This window comes from Salminus brasiliensis, chromosome 1 (assembly GCF_030463535.1).
Source record: "Salminus brasiliensis chromosome 1, fSalBra1.hap2, whole genome shotgun sequence".
Taxonomy (NCBI): Eukaryota; Metazoa; Chordata; class Actinopteri; order Characiformes; family Bryconidae; genus Salminus; species Salminus brasiliensis.
The window spans coordinates 50498703-50518147 of NC_132878.1; the positions used below are offsets into that span (position 1 = coordinate 50498703).

Here is a 19445-nt window from a genome sequence, read left to right on the forward strand (position 1 = left end):
ATCCAGGCAAATCCAGTTTGTTAAATATTAAACAGCATTTAAAAAAAAGCTGCCAAACGTAATAACTGTGGTTCCTGTGGTCAATTAATAGTCAATCATAAGTGCTCAAGCTGTTTATTAGTGACCAGCAAAATGACAAACATGAACACCAGCCCAGGACACAGAACAACCCGACAAATACATGGGCAAAGCCAGTGTCTTTCAAAATTTCTCTCTCCATTAGATAAGAAAGACCACATCCTCAGAAACCATGACCTGATTATCGTCCTGCATGCGCTCCAGCAGAAGGTTTACTTCCTTTTGGTCAAACTCTTCAGACTGGCCTTTGTTAATATGGGTGAGAAGCTCTGGGACCGCCACAGACTGAGACCTAGTCACTTTGAAAGCCTTCAGCAGAGCAGCTTTGAAGACCTTCATTCTGTAAGAGGTCAACAATAACACAAAGTAGGAATATCCTACAGTAACTAATCAAACAAGAGTTTCATGAAAAACTGACGAGGATTATAAGACGATACCTGTCCTGACTGATGTCAGCCTTTTTCTTCTGGCTGCTTCGCTGAGATGCTGGCCTGGTTTTCTGACTGGCTTGAGCTGATCAGAAATGAGAGCAAATACTTAAGATTGCTCATGAGATTCTTGACATGGACATATAGTTATACAAGTCATCCACTTGTTTGTGAAACTTCTATGGGACTGGTGGATCAGACTGGATTCTACGATATTGGAGTTATTTTAAGAGACGTCTCGACTAAACGAAGTCAAGCAGTCCAGAATGTCTCGTTATAGAAACTGATACTAAAAAAAAAAAAATAATAAGATTTTACTGAACATTTTAGCAGCTCATCTTATCCAAATATGTGGTTGTATTATTTATACAAACACAAAAGACTGGATTGAATTAGTATTGGCCAACACTCAGCATTAAGGGACAATAACCTGATTGGGATATCTCTAATCTGAACTCTCCAGGACCAGGATTGATGATGAATGGCTCTATACATGTAAAATAACTCACAGTCTTGATTCTCTGTAAAGTCATAGGGGTCATCAGAGTCTTCAGCCATTGTTGATTCCAGGTCATCATCTTTAGAGACACGAGAACGTTTTCTGTGGACAACACCATCACACACATAAGCCAAAAATCACCCCTAGACGCTGCTGCTATACTAATCTCCAATCTCATACCTTACACTCCTCTGGCTTTGAGTCACCTCACCCTGAGTACTGTCCATTTGAGAGTCCACATTTTCATCAGAGAGCTTCCTCTTCTTGTTCTTCTCCAAAATCTACAGAAAAGTATGCAGTTAGCTTAAGCTTCTTTTTCTAAATCATTTAGGAGGTTAGGACTCAATTTAAGAACAGCTAGGACTTACCTTTTTGAAATAAGCAAACTGCATGAGCTCCAGAGCAGTCTCTGCGTCCCCCAAGTCAATGGTTTTACTCATGCGAGCTTTTGCGTGGGCTGTGGCTAATCTGATCATAGTTTCTAGAGCACGAGCCGTTACAGGCATCGTCTGAAAGAGAATAATACCACATCAAAACCTCAGACCTATCTAACGTCACTCATCAATGCAAGTAAATCACAAATCCTGGGCTTATAGACACTGAGTGAGACTCTATACACACCCTTGCTGAGTCGCTGTTGACCTGGTCGTGACTTCGGAGTTTGGAATATTCTTCTGCGATGTAGTCTGAAGCCTCCTGGGTCAGAACTGGTTTCACTAGCTTAGCCACATGGATGTATTTTCTGATGAACTCCATGGTAACAACCTTTTCTCTGCAAGAATTAAGAAAATGAAGACCAAAATGATGTCATTATTTTACCAATACCTCAAATAAAATGAAAAATGAAGTGGTGGAACTGAGAAAAAGCACTTTTAGACCTACCTTTGCTTCCTGTGGCCATGGAGGACGTTGTCCTTTTTCTCATAGATCTGCAATTCCTGTTCTGCTGCCTCTGTGATGTTTGGATCTTCTGTGGCAAATATATCCACAGTGCTGCCCAGGGGCATCGCTATTGGAGCACACAAATCAGGTCAGGCATAACACAGTAACATGACCATAACTCCAAATGGGCAAGATAAGGACAAGATAAGGACTTTTTTCCCCCCATACACTTTATGGACAAAAGTTTAGAGAGACCTGCTTATTTTTTCTTCTAAAATCAAGAGTATTCATATTAAAGAAAAAAAAAAAAAAAGCTTTTGCTGAAGTAACAGTCTCTACTTTCCCAGGGACAGCGTTCTACTAGACTCTAGAGCATTGCTGTGAGGATTTGATTGTGTTCAACAACAAGAGTTTTAGTGAAATCAGGATGTTGGATGATCACCACCCTAACTCATCCCCAAAGTACTTAATGGAGCACAATCATTCCATAGTACACATTTCCACTGCTCAACAGCTCAATGCTGGGGCACTTTGTACCCCTCTAGCCCACATCCAGCATTAGGCATGGTGCAGAGGTCATATTCATCAGCTCCAGAGTCCTATTTTATAGGCAATATTTCTCTACAGGGACCTGAGAAGCTGCTTGTGTGTTGCATGCATGCGCATTTGCACCCCTGTGTCAGCAATGGGTGCAACCTAAAGTAGCTAAATGCATTCTTTCGAAGGGGTGTCCACAAACATTTGGACATACAGTGTAACATGAAACCAGGGACCAGAATTAAAGTAAGTGACAAAGGAGATGCCCATTACAAATCTAATCCCACCTCAAACCGACACACACTCGGAAATATGTCTTTCTAGCTTGTGCAGATTGCTCCATTTACTCATGTCCACTGGATGGCAGCCTCCCACCTGCTCCCTCCTGCTCCCCTGGGGGTCGGTATCTATGCATGCGCAACACATGTTCCGAAATCTCCCGATCACTGTCTGGATCCATCTGATCCAGAACGATGAAGAGCAGGTCAAATCGAGAGAGCAAGGAATCTTGCAGACCAATGTTCTCCATAGGCGTCTTATACTGGTCATACTAGGGTAAAGCAACAAAGGGAGAACACACATCTAGCCATTGCCACGTACCAAGCACTGTAACAAATGTTCTTCTAGAGGAATAGGCTTCTTGTCATAAAGCACTGATGGCAACAGCACATCTTACCCTTCCATACACTGGATTAGCAGCAGCTAAGACACTGCAGCGAGCATTTAGCCTGGCCTGAATCCCAGCTTTAGCAATGGTAACTCTCCCCTGCTCCATCACCTCATGGATGGCTGTACGATCCATGTCAGACATCTTGTCAAACTCATCAATACACACCACCCCTCGGTCAGCAAGAACCATGGCACCCGCCTCCAACCTGCGCTCACCTAAGAGATGGATGGATGGATGGAGAGAGATAATAGTGATGCAAAATCCTTTTGATGAAGTATTGCTTTCATTAAAAACACTGTATGTTGTCACCTGTCTCTTGATCGGTGGTAACCGCAGCAGTAAGCCCCACCCCAGACGAGCCACGTCCAGTGGTGGGGATGGCCCTAGGAGCTGTAAACAGAACATACCTCAGCAACTGAGATTTGGCCACTGATGGGTCACCTACAAAGTAAGACCAGAGAAAAAGGTACACCTCATGTGATGGCACTGATTAGATCCAGCACAGTCCAGTCATGAACCACTTATGAATATTGCCTCATGACTTCAAAAGTGATGAACCTATGAGCAGGATGTTGATGTCTCCTCTGATGCGAGTCCCGTTCTCTAGGTTGGTCTCGTTGCCTCCCAGCAACAGACAGAGAATAGCCTTCTTTATGTACTCATGGCCATGGATACTGGGAGCCAGCGATCGACTCAGGTGCTCAAAGACGTCCTGAAACACACATGTACAAGCTGTTGGGAGCAGAGATGGGGAAAGGCAGAGCAACGACCAAGACCACTGCAGTAACCAAGGCAAATTTATTGGTTCTCTGCACTACTTACCTTAGAATGAGTTTTGCAAAATTTCTTGATCTTGGCCACGTCGTCAGCAGAAAAAGTCGGAACTATTTCCTTACTCATTAGTTTCACATTATTGGTCAGCAGAATAGTCCTGCACAACATTAGAAAGCCACAGTAAAGCTTTAAAGTCTCCACCTGATCTTATATTTCCTTGCGTAGCACTGAAAATAAGGGAAAAGTTCTTGTCTTGACCAAGGAAATCACTCACCTAAAGGTTCCGGAGGTGAAACCCCCTTGCTTGGCAGGTAAACACCGGTACACTCCAACAAGCTGCACGCGGTCTCCTGGCTTCACCTTGTCTACGAGGTCATCATTAGCAATGATGTCAACTGAGCGGGGCAGCTGACCAGCAGGAGCCTTCTCAGGCATCTCCTGGATGGTTAGAGTTTGGTGATCCTTATAGCAGCACAGTCCAAACTCAGTTTCTAATGGATTATTCTCCTCATCCTACACATACACACACCGCTTTAGTCCACCTCAGAATCAACAAGGGTCAGTCATGCAAGATTTTAAATAAATAAATACATTTTTTTTTAAAAATTAAAAAAAAAAAAAAAAAAAATCCACCACCCACATTTCACACACCTTGGTAGGATAAATAGCACTGGAAGGGAAAGCATCCAATGACGTGAGATCAGTGTATTTCCTCTCTAAGGATTTCTTTGTGGCTGGACAGTAGTGAACACTGCGCATGATTTTCGGCCTCACCAATGAACCTGAAACAGTCGAATTGGCACATTTGAATGAATAAAAAGTCCAACCAAAGCCCCCGTTTATCCCAAAGGTCCCTCCACCTTTAAGAAGGGTCATTAGAAGGGGACATCCCCTCAATGGTACTTCATAAAACTTTTTAATTGTCTAATAATGTCTATAGTGAAGTAGCTTAGAAGTCATATTTTATATGGTCCACAACTAAACGTCAAATCTCAATACAATTTCAATGATAATAATTAATAAGTACTAGATCAATGTTGCATACATAGTACACAACTGGGACATAACCAGCGTGAATGCAGACTTTCCTCAGACTAATCTTCTCCGACAGCTGTCTCTCGCCTCTGTCCTGTATGTCACTCACTGAGTCGCAGAGCTCATCATAAAGCACAGATCTGATTGGCCGAGTAGCTTCACATATTAATAGAGTTTTCAGGACCACTAGACATGGACTGAAAAGACTAGAAGTCTTACGCTGGTTAGAATAAACACTCTGAGCAGCATCTGGTCTTTGCTTTAGAGAGACCACTCTAGCACTGCTGTAGGATCCAATCAGCTATGTTTAACCCTCTGGGGTCTAATGCTTTGAATGTTCTTGAACTCGCCTTTAAAAGACACTTGCATATTAGATAATACCCACACATTGTATCAATTTTTCAAAACAGTCTCAGTAACTAAGCATAATGAGACCCCAAGTGACCTAGAGCACTGAGTGAAGAGATACTCTGGCCCTAAACCTGAACAATTTAAGCCCGATTTTTAGAAATTCTGTGAAATTCCTGTGGAAACATTCCTTTGTTTATGTGAAATAATTGTTTTGGTACTTGTAATTGGTTTACCAGAGTCTTAGCTTCACAAAAGTAGTGGAATGGACGAATAAATTAGTGAACAGTGAGAGGCAGAATTTCATATAAAGCCATATATTTACATATAAAACCCACTAATTACAGATGAGAGGCAGACGACTGACACACCAATAGAGACAGAGACGAGCATATCCACTCGCATTCACAGCCTCATAACTCTGCATGTGAGTATGTGACATCTGGCAGGCTCTACATACAGCGATTGAACTGGTCTTTCTGCCCCAAATTATTGTAAAGACACTAATAGAAACATTAAGTTTAATATGCCAGCGCATTCATTAAGGGTTCGATTTTTTTATTTTGGTCCCCTTGTGTCACTTTAGTTCTACAAAGGCCAAATCTAAAAGGCAAGAACCACCTAGCTACAAAACTGCATGGTGCTCAACACTGTATTGGTGAAGACTAGTTTAACATGTCGGTTGTAAGGGTGGTGGTTATAATACAAAATAAAATGATGATAGCCAACATATATTTGGCTACCTTAAACAATTATTACTTACACTTGGTCACGATGCCTTCAACACAGACAAGGTTGCCCAGAAACCGCGCGCTGAGGGTACGAGGGGATACATGCTTATTCCCAAAGCTTCCCTCGAACCCAACATGGAACTCATCAAACTGTTTGGCGTAGGTCGCATCAATGGAGGCCACCAGGTCCTTCAGAGCTCTTTGGAATGCCACCAGCTCAGTGAAGGCATTCTTCAGCAGTCTATAAAGAAAACAAGCCCAAAGGTGTTTTTTTTTTTTTTTTGGTTTCAATGATCAGTCTATATTTCCAATAACTCAGACAGGTTTACTTACTCCTTGGCCCGTTTTTCGTTTCTCCGCCGCAGGTCATTAATGTTGACGATGAGGCGAGACTGGCCTTCAGACACCATATTTCTGACCTTCTCATGATACACACCCTGCTCTTGCTGTCAAAAACACAAATTACATTGAAGCAGGGTCAGGTCACTGTAAGAGAATTAAACTGTGTAGAAGACAGCATTACTCCGACTGAAGCAAGGAAATAGAGAAAATGTAGATTAGGGTACCTACATCATCATCCAGAAAGTCCAGATACTCTCTCTGAGCTTCTCTAAGCTCAAGGTCCTCAAATCCACCATCCATCCTTCCACAAAATGACACCTAGAAGCCTCAGCAGAACACACTTGGCAAGGTAAATACACAGAATATGTCTCAATCAATACAGGTTCTCCAAGCAGTGCTTTTCATTCAGGTCTAACTTAACTAGTTATAGAACATAACCTTCACATTAGAACCCACTTTGGTTCCCAACTCTAGCGCTAGAGTACATCCTGCTATTATTTAAGTAAAGGTGAGCTGGATTTCATGAAAGCATGTTATTGATAAGATGATACTTAAAGGGTCAAGCGAGCCTCACATTGAACGCTCTTCTCGCTCTCTCTACTAGATGATGATCTTAACACTAAGAGGCTTTTGGAAAATTGAGCCCTGTGCTTTTGCAGGGCCTTCCTGACTTGAAGTGGATGTGCTACAAGAGGAATACACAAAATGTGCAAGGTAGGGGTACTCCAAAAACAGTGCTGGGAACCTGTCCATAATCTTTAAATGGAGGATTCTTCTCCAAGAAACCCTTATATTGGTATAGAACCATTGCATTACACCCTTTAAGCTCTTTAAAAAGGGATTTTCACATGAATCTCTTTTTAAATTTTAATATCTGTAGAGAAGCTGACGTGTTTTTTTGGCCTTGCTTAAAAGAACCATTTGTGGCCTATGTCCATACAATATGCAGAAGACAAGCCAGTCATTCGATCACACTCAGCTCCCAATTCTTACATTTTTTGGGATGTTCAGTCAAAATATCTTGTTTTGTTGTTCACTCCTCTCACTTCAGCTTTTTGTTTCAGGCCAAAAATATATCACCTAGCACTTCTCACAGATGCTCACAGCTTCTGAATGTAGTTTTGCAGTTATTTGAGGGAGCTCTGCACTATAAAACAGCTATTTTCTCACTTGAATCAGTTACCCTTTAAAATAATCAACACAGTGACTTCAGTGCAGCCTTAGGCCTCTCTACACACCTCTGGCTTTAACAAACATCAAATAACTACTACCCAAAAATGACGTATGTGTTTCGGAGATCACTGGAATCGGACCCTCCAACACACCCTTTATGTTCCCTCTCTCACCTGCGGGCAGAAGACAAGTCCTAAATGCCCCTGCTATGATCCACATAAGCACAACTACGTAGAGCGTAGCTTACTAAGCACATGCTCTGACAGTCCAGACTCCATTATCCAGACAGACACTGCTGTAGGGTCACAGAGGTTGCAGGGCTGGCAAACAATCTGGCTAATTAGTCACTTAAAGGGACAGTTCAGTGCATCAATGTAATCAAATGCACACAATTTCCCTCTTTGCTCGAATGCATTTAATAAGGAGACACAAGTTTGGCATCGTAAGTGTGTGTGGCTTTAGATTTTTACACTGTATGCTAATCTGTAAACTGTAAAAATTAAAAAAAAAAAATAAAGAGAAAGGTTTGTCTTAAAGATAGTGTTCATGTGACATGCTAGTGTGCATGTTATTAAATTAGATATGTCATGCATCTTTATCTGTACTGTAAACAGTCAGCCCAACCTAAAAAAAAATTGGCTTAATGTGGTTATTCAATCCAAATACTTTGGATGATAAATTAATTATTTCAAGGTTTCAATTAAGTTGAATAAAATGGGTTAATTGCTTGTAACCAGATGAAGTCATTTTTGTAGGCTAACATTTTACAGAAGCTAAATACACAAGTCAGTGTAAGTGTACGTGATGATTTATGTGATGCTAATTTGTGAGATTAGTGTTTGTTTTTATTAGTTTTTTGTTTTATTTATTTTGCTCTGCATTTTTAAAACCGTTATTTATTTGGGAATCTGTTAAATAGCGTCGTACCACAGTTAATATTTTTACATTGAACTGATGAACCATTTTTACAGTAAAATGAGGCAAAATTCAAAAATATTAAACATATCCACTGGGAATCACTTAATACAGTAACAATCCAATAAACTCTTACAGATGTAGCATTGAATTAATGGTAATATTTAATGGATTTAGAAATTGAAACTAAATCATTGTTTAGCTGGATTTCCAAAATTCCATTTAATGTTCCATTTAATGTTTACATCGGAATTAGGGCTTTCAATGGGCCACCCCTACCAAAGGCTTTGCACTAGATGTTGTTAAATGACTGTGAGGATTTGGTTGCATTCGACAACAAAGAACATCGGAGGAATCAGATGTTTTGAATGTTTAGTTCTGGATCACAAACTCCAGGTATTGGAGTGAACTTCACTGATCCATAGCTCAACACTGGGGGGCTTTATACCCTTCTAACTGCTTGCCATTGGGTAAGGTGACCATAGGCTTCGCTTTACACTGACCACGCTTTTCTAATTAACTGAATGTGTGCAGTCTATGTCTATGTAAGTAACAAGAGCACCTTAACAGAGCTGAATTCTCTCATTAGAAGCATAGTCTCATAATGGACATATGATGTTAGCTGCATTTACATTTACGGCATTCAGCAGACGCTTTTATTCAGAGTGAATTACCAAAGTGCTTCACTGTTTCCTCAGAAAATATAGACTAGGTATAGACTAGGATCCGAAAGATCCCTCTAAGCTTATATTCCACTAAAAACAAAAGTCAATATGGAGACCATAATACTCGACACCACACTTCACCCAAGTACATTTGGAAGAGGTGGGTTTTCAGTCTGCTCTTGGAGACAGTGAACAACACTGCTGTTCGGACACCCAAGGGAAGCTCGTTCCACCACTTTGGTGCCAGGACAGAAAAAAGCCTGGACGCTTGTCTTCTGTGGATTTTGAGGGATGGCGGGTCGAGCCGAGCCGTACTTGAAGCTGGAAGGGCTCTTGGTACTGATCAGCTTTTAACCACTGCCATCAAGTACGGAGGGGCTGGTCCAGTCATGGCTTTGTAGGCCAGAGTCAGGGTTTTGAACTTGATGTGGGCAGCTGAAGAGAACTCAGCAGAGGAGTTGAACATGGCTGAAGATGTAGCTATAATATAAACGTTGAAGATGACCCGCCAGAGACCAGCCAGAAGAGAGCTGCAGTAGTCAAGTCTGGAAGTGACGATAGACTGAATGAGCACCTGGTTGGCCTCTCTAGAGAGGAAGAGTTGAATTCTCCAGAAATCTGCATGGCCGAGTTGCATTTGCAACATGACTTGAGAACGATAACTGATCATCCATGACTACACCAAGGCTTCGAGCTTCTGTAGATGGAGTGACCAGTGAGTTCTCAAAGTCCAGCAGTTCCCAGGATGTACAGCATTCTCTGTCTTGCTGGGGTTCAGTTTGAGGTGGTGAGCCGCCATCCAGGAATCTGTTGAGGCTCCTCTGTTTCTCATTACTGGAGCCACTCAAAAGAGAAAGGGCTCTCTGGTGGAACCGAGACTACAGAACACAAAGGCTGTGTGCAACGCAAAGCCCACAGACTAGCGGCTCCGCTGCTCGAAACTACACATTCCGGCTGCCTGGCTCGTCGCTGTCACCTGAGCCCCGCCCCCCTTTCTTCAGGTGTGGCACGTGATCGAGGAGTGGAAGCAGTCGCGAGAGTTCGCGGAAAGTGGCCGGGCAAGATTGTTTGATTTCCTCAAAGCCGGAGCCTCGACAGTGAGAAGAGACACAGATGTGAAACATCAGTTTTTAGAGCAGTAAGTTGTTTTCCTACCTACTGTCGGTTGTTTTTTTGGAAAAACGTAAAAAACTAGAGAGGTAAAGCCTGAGGCACAGAAACACCGAGACACAGATATGGCTAAAAGTGTCCAAAAAAATGGTGACTTTCGAGTTTTGATGGTGGAGTTTGCTCGTGTTTATTGCCCTAACGTCTGAATGATGTCGAGAAGGCGGGTGAAGTAGGTAGCTAGTGCTCGCTAGCGCTCTACTTCTATTTCCCACGGTTCTCCACCTTACAGTCGACCTCCGCCGCTTTCCATACAGACGGCTTTTCCACAGCGGCTTTTTTTTTTTTGTTGTTGTTGCTTTAACAGGGTCCAAAGGTTACATGTTTGTGAAGAAGGAAGAGTAAGGGTGCATAAATGCAACATGGAGGCTTAACACAATTGTTTACTGTAGTCGTTTAGCCATGAGTGAGCCGCCCAGAAGACAGCGGGGCCAGAGGGAGAGGGAGAGGAACGGAAGAGGAGGAGGAGGAGGAGGAGGAGGACGACAACAAAACCAAGAGCCACGGACGCGACGAGACCACGCAAACTCCAGGCCACCGTCCAGCCACAGGTGGGTGTGGGTAGATAATGTCCTACACTGTCCACACAAAAATACAAGATCCTTGAGGCACTTTTGAAACTGTGGAGGAACCTTTAAGGAAACCTTTTCTTTTTCTTCTTCTTCTTCTTCAAAAACCCTGGAAGGTTCCTTTAGTTTCAAATGTAAGAACCTCCAAAAGTTCCTCAAAGATCTTATACTTTCAACCGTGTTCTTGGAATGATGAGACGAGAAGCCCTTCAAATCCAGTGTATTGAAAAGATAGAGTCTAGCACTTTCATTATTGATTCCAGTGATAATTTTCATTAAGGCCACAGTCGGTCGTGTACATATGACCTCTTCTGTCGGCTTGGATGGTTATGGATGAAAAGTGCACACAATTTCTCTCTTTCTTTAGTTATTAGCCTTTCAGAAAATGTACGGATCAGTTCTGCAGGTGCTTTTACTGAGCATGGAAATGAACTACAATATACAGTATAGCTGCAGCATCAATAATAATAACCTTAATAGGGATGCACGGATATAGGACTTTCTGGGTAGATGCTGACTTTTGGAAAAAAGACAGTAGGACTTGATCCACACCAATAAGCATGACCTAAACAGTATCTTTTATTTGTGAAGGGGTACAAATGCAGTTAAATGAATACCATACAGATATTTTAGTCTCTTCACCTACACATTTTATCATTCATTCGATATTGATTTGGAACATTGAACAAATTAAATCATCTGTCTGCCAGTATCAGTATTATTCTAATATCAGTTCATATCTCTAATAGCTAATGCTACTTATATAATCCCTATTTCCCACCAGGTCATCTGCGCCATCTCAGCACTACTCCAGAGATTCCTCATCCCATTCCAGACATGTGAGAAGAGCACCTTCAAACGAAACACATGGATCAAAGTGCACACACATCTGCTCCAGCAGGGGTGGGTATTTACGGAATCAGACACCGAAGAATTGGGTGGAATACAGAGCATGGGCTGTTCCCGATAAATCACATCATTCTGATTGCCTTAGTTCATTAGATTTCTTAGCCTTAAATGGAAAGGTGTAAGGTGTAAAATATTTATTTATTTGTTTGTTTGTTTATTTATTTAGAACACATGATGCAGAGATTTGGTTTCTGTCCATGCACAGACTACACCCTGTGATACTGCGTGTGTTTCCTTTTCCTTCTTCTAACTGGTTTGACTGGTTGAGCACTTTCGGGTTGCAGCCAGATATGCATACAATACTCAGGCATTGTCTGAAAAAGCTTTCCTTTAGTACTATCTGTAATACTGATGACTGTACTACTGATTATTATGTTACTACTAATTGTGTAGTTAGTAGTATGTAGTTAACAGCATTCTGTGCTCTGTGGCAAGTGAAAATTCTTCACCATATTCTTGGCAAGCAGCTGAATGATTGAGCTGCATTGAGCAACAAGGTAGTGGTCTCTTCCTGGAGGTTTGGGATGTTCATGTCCCCATCCACAGGGGACAAAGGATGGAACTGAATGGATTGATAAGTATTAAAATAATGTCAATCATATGTTATGACCTTACCCTGAATGACACCAGATCTCAACTCAATTGAGCACTGCTGGGAGGTTTTGCACAGGCATGTTAGACTGTTATTAAACCACTTATTGAGAAAATGTCTATGGGAAGAATCCATCCCTGCAGGTTAGCTCCAGAGACTTGTCTAATCTAAGTCTGTGTGTACAGGAGTTGTTCTAGTGGACCAACACCATACAAGACACTTATGTTGAAGTTTCTTTTAATTTGTCACCTAGATATGTGTGAATATAGATTCTGATATGGTAGTCTGTGTGTGTGTTTCAGGTATTGTGCTAATATGTGCCACTCTGACCAACATTCTGGTGCTGTTCTGCATCGTGGCTGCTCACATGACGCTGTCTGGCTTGTCTGCAATGAATTTTGGAAGCGGAAGCTTTGTGGACGTCCTCATCCCGTTTGAAGGGGTGGAGCTTCAGCAGGTGCGTGACCTCGACATGCAGTTTGGACAAATGAGAGCACCTGGAGTGTATGGCGGCGTGGCCTTCAGCCTCACTTTTGCTGTTCTCTCGCTGTTATTCGTGGTTTCTGGCAACAAGCCTGCCTATGTGCTCCCATGGAAGCTTCTGATTGGTCAGTTTGTGTTCCAGCTGGTTGGAGCTGTGATATATGTGGTTGCGGTGGGTTTGTATCTACACTTCGTGATCAGGGTGAACTCAACAGATGTGTGCTTGAAGCGAGAGCGGCTTTATGCGCGCAACGGATACACCTGGATGAACTGTAACGTGGGTGGGGCCGATGCAGCTGTGGCGTTGTTTGGAATCATAACGGCTATCTTGTATGCTGTGGGATCCTTTCTTACCTTTAAGACACTCCAAAATGTCAAGCACTTCCAAAGGGAGCGTGCTCGTTATGAAACGGAAGGACACGAACGACCCAAACGTACTCAAAGCGCCCCTCTCCAGTCAGACCTCTATGTCTGAGCTTCCCTCCAAAAGGACATCAAACAGAAAACTACACTTGATGTATACAATAATGTTTTCTTTGTTTTATACTTCAGGTTTACATTTTTTAGGGCAGAGTGCACTACCAATCTTCCTCCATGTTTGCTGTCCTTTTTTAGGTCATGAGGCCACTATTCACTGTGTTTGAATGCAATAGTAACCAAATGTGAATCCGTATGTAATTGTACGAAAGCTGTGTCTGTCTATGCGTATTGTAAATACTGTGAGCAGTTAATTAGACATGCCTACCTTGTTGGTATACTTAGGTAGTTGTAGATCGACTTACTATAGCTCATCTTTTTCCATGTCTGACGTTTTGCGTTGGGCTTCTTCTAGTTTATCATCAGCACTCTGTTTCTGACCAGAAGACCTTGGACTGTTCTCATGGTTTTGTACCTGATCCACCTGTAGTAGCAGCACCAACGCTGGTGCCAGTGCTGTCTTTTGAATGGTCCACGACCTAAACACATTACACCTGGGCAGATTTGGTCCAATGATGCTCTGTTTCTATGAATGGACAGGGTAGACAGTGCCTGGCGAATTTTTCCAGCCACACTAGATGCAACAGATGGGCTGCAGTCTTAAAATGATAGACTGACTAGACCTGATAGTACACCTCTAGGGTAATTGACCAATTAGTGTATGTACAAGGTAGATGTACCTAGTAAACTGACAGCTCTGTATATATAATTTTGTGATATAAATCTGTAATGTGAATGAGATCAGGATAGAGGTTTTAATTTTTCTGAAGTTTATTTTAGATAAATTTACTAGGACCTGCAGTAACACTCGATTGCATGTTTAATGTTTGAGAATGTCGTAATTATCATTACATCTTCTATGGAACCACTATAAGGACATTTTTAACCAAATTGTGTCTTATGTATTTACTGTTGTTGGACTGTAGGCGGCAGCAAACACACAGTCTTTTTTTTCTGCCTTCTGTTTTAGACAATGACCCCGGCTTGTTCCAGATTCATATTTCTGCTGTTATTTCTCTGTGTAAATCTATATTAAAGGCAGGTTTGAGGTAAAAATGGAAAAAAAATAATGGAAATACAACTTCATATTTTATATATAAATTTCATATTTCTATGTAGGTTTTATTTCTAACAATGAAGCTGTACAGCTCGAAGATGCAGACAAACCTTATTTGTATTTTAATTATTGTTTATTATTTTTTTTTAAGTTCTCTGATATTGACCCACAATTCCCAGATCTGTGCACCTGGAATAAATGTAAATAAACTATTTACAACACCCTGATATAATCGTAAGCATGTAACATTGAGTTTATGGCTTTTGGTTATAATGCACTATGAAAAAAAAAATTTGTCCGTATCTCGGTTTGATCAACAATACACTTTAGGTGGAGCATCTCAAAAACCTAATATACCTTAAATATTGTATGGTTTCTCCCTTTAAGTGTGTTTACTGTTTTTTTCAATAGGTTGGGAGAGTTACATGGGTGAAGGCCTTCCTATTCTCAGTCCCCAGACCGTTGATGTATTGACTATAACTGATGATTTGTTATCTCTTGATAAGCAGGCAGTTAGATGGTTGCACCACTCTAAAGCTGTGAAACTATGTACATGTCTGGGTTCAAAGAAAGAAAGATACATGTACCCAGAACTATGTTTTTTATATGTATAGATATATAGAAATGTAGCATCATTTCACATCTCTAGAATGGCCCTACAGTTTAACTGCCTGCTCATCAAGTGAGAGGGGATCATAAATCCTAGCAAGGGTGCAGTGCTCTATTACAAAATATGTAATCTCTTTCAGATGCAGCACATTTTCTGACGTTTTTGGGGCTCAATTCTATGTGTTCTGTTGACGAAACTGAGATGCAGAAGTAAAAATAAATGTGTTTTTGAACTTGGCCTCACTGAAAATATATTTACAGTGGCATAGGAGGCATTTTAATGATGAATAAAAAAAGTCCCATCCTTAAAGCCAGTTGAAACCAGATCAGGCTTATGAAAGTGTTTTGGCACATTGTATCTTGCACGTCTCTTCCACCCTGGCTAAGGTTTCTGGTTGTGGTCGATGGAACTTATCTGGCATAGATATGAAAGCACACACTGGTAAGCAGAGGTAATATTTAACTTTATGACTCAGTTACACTTTGTGCCTTTTAAAAAGAATCTTTATTTGTCATTGGACATGGTGCCGTTCGTTCCACAGGGAACCTGAAAAAGTGAAAGTTTTCGTAAATATTCCTGTGTCTAATCTCATCACTGACGTTTACATTCAGGCAGAAAGAAGAGCCGATGCACAGCATCTGTAGGTACCAGATTACTGTGCTCAAGTGGTGGTGACACTTTTCTCGCTCGTTTACAGCAGATTATAGTTGTTATTGGTGTATTAATGTTTGTCGTTTGTCTTGAACACAGTTAATAAGAACATGAAGAACCACTAGTCAAGGTTTTTTTTTTGTTTACCTTGGTTAGGTTACTGAGATAGTGCCTAGCAATAGTGCTGTACGCATTGTATTCGCATTACTGTGTGACTCAGAGACACTTATGTATGATAGGGCGGGGGTGTGGCCCTTATTCTAGATTTCTGTGCTTTAGTCATGTTCGTCAAAGAGCAAGTGCTGACAACAGGAGAACACGCAAGCCTAGAGCACGCCGGGCAAAGTGCGTGTGTGCTGTAGCATGCAGGGTATAGAGCGTGTTCCTCTTCTTGTCTTCCTCCTTTTCCACATTCTTTCTTGCTGTTCCTTCTCATTTCTTTGTTCTCAGTCATTCAGTCCAGTGGATCGCCAAGTGCATGTTGGTGTGAGACCACAGACCCCGTAACACCCCGTAGTCCAGGTAAGCTCTGTTGTCTGTTGTGATATCACATATCCTGTGTGTGAAGTTGCTGGGATTTAAATTAAAAGGCATTTTGATAATAATAAGTATAATAATAATAATAATGATAACAACAAACTACTGTTTTAGACCAATTTGACATAACACATTTCTAAAGACCATTAATGGTCTCTGACTTCTTGTGGTCAGAAAGCAGGCACTGATAAGGATAGGGGACAGAGCAGAGAAAGTGAAACATGTAAGGTGTTCTCTCTTAGGTCCTCTCTTTGCTGTGTACTTGCATCATTAAAAAAAAACATTGCCTTTACTGACACTCCTAGCAATTATGATGAGCAAATTAGAATGATCCCATGTTTCTATTGATACTGTACCTTTGAAGCAGCCTTGAAGGCTTAGGAACTGTCCAAGTGATCCTCTATAATGTTGTATTTTACTGGCTGTAAATATGTGTTGACCCCTTAGTCACCCATCAAAAAATGTTGAAGATGCAAAAGATTGTGGACCTTTTATATTTCAGCCAATGACTATTCAAAAGCGCCGCTTCTAAAACCCCCATCTGTAAAATTAAAGGAATGGTTTGGCAAAAAAAAAAAAAAAAAATCAAAGGAGCTTGATTTTATCATTGACCCCAGGTGCAGTCGATCAGCCAAGACATTTTTGGTATCTGACGTATGCTTTTTTTCAGTTTAGAGCAGGAGATGCTAGGCTAACACTGTTAACAAACACTGCATATAGACTGTCACCAAACTCTGTAAATTTATCCCCACAAAAATGCCTCTGAAGCTACATAAAATGCATCCAGATCTTTGTTATGCACAGACTTGTATCCCCGTGGTTTAGAACATTGAATAACTTTCTGAAATCTATTAAAATAAAATAAACAGAAATTTTGAGTCAGCCATTTTTAATAACTGTCTCAGTTTAAACTTAATTGTTTGAATATTGTCTATTTACTTAAAAAAATAAATAAATAAATAAATAACAGTGGACTTTGACTGTCTCATCTCCCCATCAATATACATCCAATATATATATATATATATATTGGATGTATATTGATGGGGAGATGAGACAGTCAAAGTCCACTGTTAGCTTACCATTGTTCTAAACTGAAGAAGCAAACGTCAGATGCAAAAACATGTCTCGGCTGACTGACAGCTTTTTGGGTCTGTAAAAAATCATGGTTACTCTTAAAATTCAAACATCTTAACTGGAGGTGTGATGAACCTCTTGAAATAGGATAGAAGTGTATTTTACCCCAACAAAGCCAAGAAGGATGGTTTGAGAGACAAAACACTCTAATATCAGAGCTGGAGAATAATTGGAGTTTAAGTTTATAAGCAGGAGTAGAAGCAAAGTCATGTTCATGCAGACGCAAAACACAGAAGGTTTGATTGCATTCAGCCATAAGAACATGTCCAGTGAAGTCAGGTACTGATGTTGGACATTTAGTTGTAGATCACAAACACCTCTTAAACTGTTCTGAAGATATTAGATGTTCTATCTCTCCAGAGAACCCAGTTCCACTGCCCCTTTACACTTCTCTAGCTGATGTTTTTTTAAAGAGTTTCTTAAGGCATTATTTATTTATTTTATTTTATATGGAGAATATACAAACTGTATGTGCTCAATTTAAGGGGACTAAAACCAAGCCTACTAAGGGGTTGGGGGTACGCATCCCATACAACTTATAAAGATAAGTTAATATTATACAAGCTAAATAAAACACAGTAGACAAGTTTGGAATGTGTTCATGCAAATGAGATGTAAATGCAGCCAGTCTGGTTTTTGAAAAAAGTAATATGCAATGAGAATGTTTGCCATCGACCTTTGCCTATAGTGTGGCCACATGCATTGAAATGAAAAATTAAAAGGTTCAGTACTTGAACGCACATCTTGAGACATATCAGGTTTGGCTAAACATCTGTCTTAGAAATGGGTGCGCCTTAAAGTACTGTTTTTACTTATTACACGAATACTGTCTAAAGTCTGAATACTTTTGGACATACAGTGTGTGAGTGCTTATCTCTCCATATTGTAATACAATGGTGTTGGACATTTACGTATGATATTTTTTTGTTCTATAGAGATCTGCTTATGTGACAGAGCAGTGCAATGATGGCTGATGGATGTGAGTTTGACCTGGACTACATCACAGAGCGGATTATTGCCGTCTCCTTCCAGCAGGCATGCCCAGAGCAAACCTACCTGCACAACCTGCACAACATAATGCAGATGTTGCATTCCAAACATTCAGACAATTACCTGGTGAGCAGAACAACCAAATTCCTCCTAACATATTTTTTAAGGCTTCTTTCAAGTGTAATTCTGCTGTGCCCATGCCTGTTCAGAACAGTGGTGCACTGTGAGTATTAGACCTAAACCTTCAAACTGGACCATACATTTTAAAACGCACACTGTTGCTAATGACCCTATTGGATTCTAGTAGTATGTTAGCTAATGGTAGTGTACTCGAATATTGGAGCTTCTGGAATAAACATGAGCATTATTCTGCTGTCCAATGAAAACCATGTATCCATTTTCAGTGATTGAACCCTATGGCTGCTCTGTACAATGTTTGAATAGTTTGGGATAAATGGACCAATAGAAATGCTCTAAATTAGTATTAGAGTAAACACCTCTTATTTTACATTAACTTCCACTCAAAGGTGAGGACGTTTTGCCTTCTCCTCTATTTTGTAGATACATGTTTTTCATGTTTTTCTTTGGATAGTGACGATTTAATACTTATGAAAGACATTCCGTGTTTGATTTGAAGCTTGCAGCAGAACTTCTATGTAGCAGTTAAACAGTTCCGGTCTCATTCAGCGAAGAGTCCTGGAACAGGGCTTCAGCTGCTGTTTTTTCCAAAAAACTGATTAAATCTAGTTTAAGCTTCCACCGGTAATGGAAACTGGCCCCACCCACTGGAATCAAAATGTGACTAGTTGATTGAGCTGTCACTTCTTCATTATATTATTGTGGTTAATCTGATCTGATAGACCTTCAGTTCTACAAGTGAAGCAATGGGAGAGGTCATTAAACTGAATCACCACTGAGGGGAAAGAAAATCTTGCAGAATGTAAAAACAAGCATCATACATATTTTGAATGACTTGTTTTTTTTTTAAATGTACTTATCATTTTAAGCTACCTTTATTCAAGACATACCACATATCTACACATTCACCAAAAAAACATATTGATCTTATTTGAAAAGCAAATTTGTGTTAACACAGTCCAGTTCTTGTCTTTGTAAAACTGGATTTCCATGTTTGTATATTGTCTCTTTGGCTTGCCTGAATTTGAAGGAGTTTCTATTGTTTAATAGC

At 40.6% G+C, this 19445-nt stretch overlaps 3 protein-coding genes across 3 annotated transcripts in view; 2 read left to right on the plus strand and 1 right to left on the minus strand.

Moving 5' to 3' along the window:
* Nucleotides 1-219: 219 nt before the first annotated feature.
* Nucleotides 220-6624, minus strand: mcm3l (MCM3 minichromosome maintenance deficient 3 (S. cerevisiae), like). The gene is made up of 17 exons (XM_072696005.1): nt 6553-6624; nt 6316-6428; nt 6015-6223; nt 4520-4650; nt 4143-4381; nt 3917-4025; nt 3653-3806; nt 3404-3535; nt 3101-3309; nt 2800-2974; nt 1888-2014; nt 1627-1777; nt 1374-1514; nt 1186-1286; nt 1016-1107; nt 516-591; nt 220-418 (listed from the first exon to the last, which is right to left on the minus strand). The coding sequence occupies exons 1-17, from the start codon at nt 6622-6624 to the stop codon at nt 220-222; spliced, it is 2430 nt and encodes an 809-aa protein (XP_072552106.1).
* A 3475-nt stretch (nt 6625-10099) lies between these two features.
* LOC140576428 (MARVEL domain-containing protein 3) lies at nt 10100-14549 on the plus strand. The gene is made up of 4 exons (XM_072696007.1): nt 10100-10215; nt 10637-10795; nt 11598-11716; nt 12617-14549. Exons 2-4 carry the CDS (start codon nt 10647-10649, stop codon nt 13270-13272), a joined length of 924 nt encoding a protein of 307 aa, XP_072552108.1. The 5' UTR covers nt 10100-10215; nt 10637-10646; the 3' UTR covers nt 13273-14549.
* Nucleotides 14550-15892: 1343 nt separating this feature from the next.
* The window catches only part of tns3.2 (tensin 3, tandem duplicate 2), a 62278-nt gene continuing 58725 nt past the window's right edge, over nt 15893-19445 (plus strand). The window contains exons 1-2 of the mRNA XM_072681537.1: nt 15893-16114; nt 18202-18382. Of these exons, the coding sequence (XP_072537638.1) occupies nt 18230-18382 (153 nt within the window). The 5' untranslated portion in view covers nt 15893-16114; nt 18202-18229. The remainder of the gene's footprint in view (nt 16115-18201; nt 18383-19445) is intronic.